Source organism: Gracilinanus agilis, chromosome 4 (genome assembly GCF_016433145.1).
Source record: "Gracilinanus agilis isolate LMUSP501 chromosome 4, AgileGrace, whole genome shotgun sequence".
Lineage (NCBI taxonomy): Eukaryota > Metazoa > Chordata > Mammalia > Didelphimorphia > Didelphidae > Gracilinanus > Gracilinanus agilis.
In genome coordinates, this window is record NC_058133.1 from 258,464,351 (window position 1) to 258,468,299 (window position 3,949).

A 3,949-nucleotide genomic window follows, 5' to 3' on the forward strand; every position below is an offset into this window, starting at 1 on the left:
GTATTATGATCCCCATTTTCTAGATGGGTAAACTGAGGTCAACGAAAGTTAAGTGAAATGCCCCGTGGCCACATAATCTAATGAATGTCTGTGGCCTTTATTTTCTCTGAAAATGGGTAACTGCAGATGTCTATTGATAGAGAAGGAAATGGAATAGTGTTGAATAGTGCCTAGGCAAGCAGACTGAGTGAAGGTAGAAACTATAGGCCTTAGGGAGGCAGCTAAGTCTCACAGTGGTACTCTGGACCTGAAGTCAGGAAGATTTGAGTTCAAATCTAGTCTCATACTTTAGCTGTGTGTCTTTGGACAAGTAACTGAACCTCAGTTTTCCTCAATATACTCATTTGTATAAATAATAGCAACTATCTCCCAGGGTTGTTATGAGGATCAAATGAGATAATAATTATAAAATGTTTAATTGACTGCCCCATAATAGGTACAGGATATATGTTCACTATAATTCTTGTTATTGCTACATCATTTTGTTGTTGATTGGCATCATTTTCATGTGTCACTAATTTATAATTTCTTTTCTGCATCCTAGGGGCAATGGCAGCCAATAATCAAGAGGAGAAAGTTGGAGATATTAATGTTTTGGACTATATTTTAACTGAAGAACATAACTCTGAAATTGAACAAGATCAAAATGAGGAAAAGGATTCAAAAAGAAAATGTGACCAAATAGAAACTGCTGAAGGTAAGAGTCAAAAATCTTCTGGACATTCAAGACAATTGACTCCAAAGTCACCTAGCTTCTCTATTAGCAATAACAAAAGAATAATTAGTACAAAAGGAAAGCCAGTAACAGTGCATGCAAGTGAAGATTACCAGAGGTCTGAAAGATCTGAAGGAAAACACCATTTATCAAGTGGCAGTTCCCTAGAGCCATATGAAAGTCAACCTGAAAAGACTTCAACCAGGAAAAGGGATCTAGAAAGAAGAACTGAGTCTTCCACACCAGATAGTGCCCAGAGAATTAGGCAGGATTTAGATAGGTGGCACAATAGATCAAATCTTTCTTCTAAAGAAGAAATAAGGTCTGAAATACATGACCATGATAGTGGCAACAGGGACTCTTCTGAAGAGCATGGAAACTGCAAAAGGAATGAGGAAGAAGGAATGGAAGAAGAGGAAGAGTGGGATGATGAAAGAAAAGATGAAGATGATAGAGGGGAGGATGAGCAAGATGAGGAAGACCAAAAAGAGAGAACTAACTCTGATACTCGAAGTGAAGTCAATGACTCTTATTCTGAGACTGTACCTTTCATAGAAGGGTCAGTCCCATCTGATTCTAGCACAGATGGATCAGATGAGAAAAAGGAAGGAAGGAAGAGAGCCAGAGGCATAGCTTCAATTGTTTTTCATAGAAGTACAAGTTTTGTATCAGAAAAGAAGCACAAGAAATCATCATCTTCTGTTCATGCTGATCAAAAAGATCAAACAAAGAAACTTAAATATATTCTTCAGGATGCAAGATTTTTCCTTATAAAGAGTAGCAACTATGAAAACATCTCTCTTGCTAAAGCCAAGGGTGTATGGTCAACACTTCCAGTAAATGAAAAAAAATTGAATTCTGCATTCAGATCTGCAAGAAATGTTATTTTGATATTTTCCGTGAGAGAAAGTGGAAAATTTCATGGCTTTGCAAGACTCTCTTCAGAGTCCCACCATGGAGGATCTCCTATACAATGGGTTATGCCTGAAGGTATGGATCCTGAAATGCTTGGAGGTGTCTTTAAAATTGACTGGATTTGTAGGCATGAATTGCCCTTTACCAAAGCTGTTCACCTTACCAATCCTTTGAATGAGCATAAGCCAGTTAAAATTGGATATGATGGACAAGAAGTTGACCTTGAATGTGGAACCCAACTTTGTCTTCTATTTCCCCCTGATGAAAGTGTTGACTTGTCTCAGGTCATTCATAAAATGCATCAAAAGAGAAGAATGCATTCACAGTTTCATCCATCCCATCAAGAACCAGTCCAGGATGTGAGATGGCACCAGTCAGAAGATAATGATGTTCATAACAGCAGAAAGAAACCAAGGATTGACTATGACCCTGGGTTTCATCAGAGACCAGGGCATAGAAAGGATCCACAGTATCAAGAAACAGACAGAAGATTTTCAGGAATTCCCAGAGATATTTTCTTAAATGGGTCCTATGATGATTATTTGAGAGCATTTTACAACATGAGACCACCACCACCAATGCAGGGAATGTTCCCTTATCTAGAAATATCTTCCTATTATTCTTGCTATCAGAATCATGCTCTTCCTTTTCAATACTCTTATTCAGGACATCAACCCATACCACATGAAGCAAGATACAGAGATAAACAAGTATGTAATTATGTTAGTGGTCGAAGAAGTAGATCCTGTGAAAGAGATAGAGATAGAGAATGTGATAGTTCCAGATATACCAGAAGAGACAGGGAGAAGGATCAATGGAAGAAAAGGAGAGGAGAGGAGAGGAGAAGAAAGGAGAGTGGAAGAGAGAGGAGTGGAGAGGGGAAGAGATGGGAGGAGAGAGGAAGAGAGAGAAAAAGAGAGGAGAGGGGAAGAAAGAGGAGGAGTGGAGAGGGAAAGAGAGAAGAGAAGAGCAGAGAAGGAAAGAGAGAGGAAGAGTGGAGAGGGGATTAGAGGGGAGGGGATGGGGAAGAGACTAGAAGAGGAGAGAGGAGAGGAGAGGGGGAAGGGAAAATAGAAGGGGGGTTATGTGATTATGACAGAGAATGAAGGGAGAGAGGAAGATACAGAAGATAATATGTCTTAAAGCACTGATTGTTAAAAAGCAACAAAAGAAATTCTTGTATTTTTGTGTGTTTACAAATAAATTTATTTTCAAATGTCTACATTGCTATCATTTTTATTTCTTCTTTGTTTCTTTGTTTTTAGTTAAAAATAAATTGTAAAAGATTGACAAAAAATTTTAATTTTCACTTCAATTACATATTTTTGCCCCCTTTCTTAGAATTAAATTGATTAAATCCTCAACATAGGTCTTATGCAAGATCTTGTTAAATCTTTTTTTGTAAAGATATTTTATCAATTACATGTAATAATTTTCCACGTAAATTTTCTGAAGTTATAAGTTCCAAATAAGTTCTCTTTCTCCATTCTCTCTTCCTTCCCGGAGTTGGTAAGCAAAGTGATCTGGGTTATACATGTATTATCATGCAAAACATTTTTTTATATTGTTCATTTTTGTAAGAGAATACTCATATAAAACCAACCCCCCCCCAATAAAAACTCAAATAGAGTGAAAAATCATTTATTTTGATCTCCATTCCTACTTTCTGGGAGAAATGGCATACGAAGTCCGTAAAAAATGAAATTAATAGGAAAGGATAACTTTAAGAATATTATAGTTTTATAAGGTTTATTAGTAGTCTCTAAAAAATAAAGCCACATGCCCTGCCAGCTTAGGCAGTTTAAAAAGCATGCCTTTGCCTGCTACCACCATGGTGGATAGAGAACAAAGAGAGCAAAGAAGAAGTGAAAAACCAGCCCCTCAGTTTTGTCCTTCTGTCTACATCATTATGGAAGGACAGGAAGCATGGTGTCATGGCAAATGTAGTTCAAGGACCCCAACATTTTCAATAACACATTCCCTCCTGAGAGTCAAGGGAGACTGATCTCCCCAAAGACTCTTGTAAACATAACCAACTTTTAAATTACAGTAATTTAGGGATAAAAGGGGGGGGGGGAGGACAAAACCAATGATCCAATGATTGCTAGGTGCAATGACAAAAAGCCAATTGGGGGCAGTCCCTTTGGCATAAGAGTATACGTTCATAACAAATACATTCAACCCCCCACAGTTTAATCAAATGTACCCCAAAGTTCACTGTGGATCGTCTTGATGCAGTGTAGGGTCTCTGCAGGCATCTTCATGGTGCCTTCTCCAAACAAGTTTGATGTCTGGATTCTGGGAGGTAGCAAGTTTCTT

The 3,949-nt window shown here is 37.9% G+C and overlaps 1 protein-coding gene across 1 annotated transcript; it reads left to right on the forward strand.

Moving 5' to 3' along the window:
• Window positions 1-549: 549 nt before the first annotated feature.
• Window positions 550-2,442, forward strand: LOC123246366 (YTH domain-containing protein 1-like; the record flags this gene model as incomplete). The annotated part of the gene is made up of 1 exon (XM_044675273.1): window positions 550-2,442. A coding segment is annotated over exon 1 (1,893 nt), but the record flags the coding sequence as incomplete, so codon positions are not given.
• Between the last annotated feature and the right edge of the window lie 1,507 nt (window positions 2,443-3,949).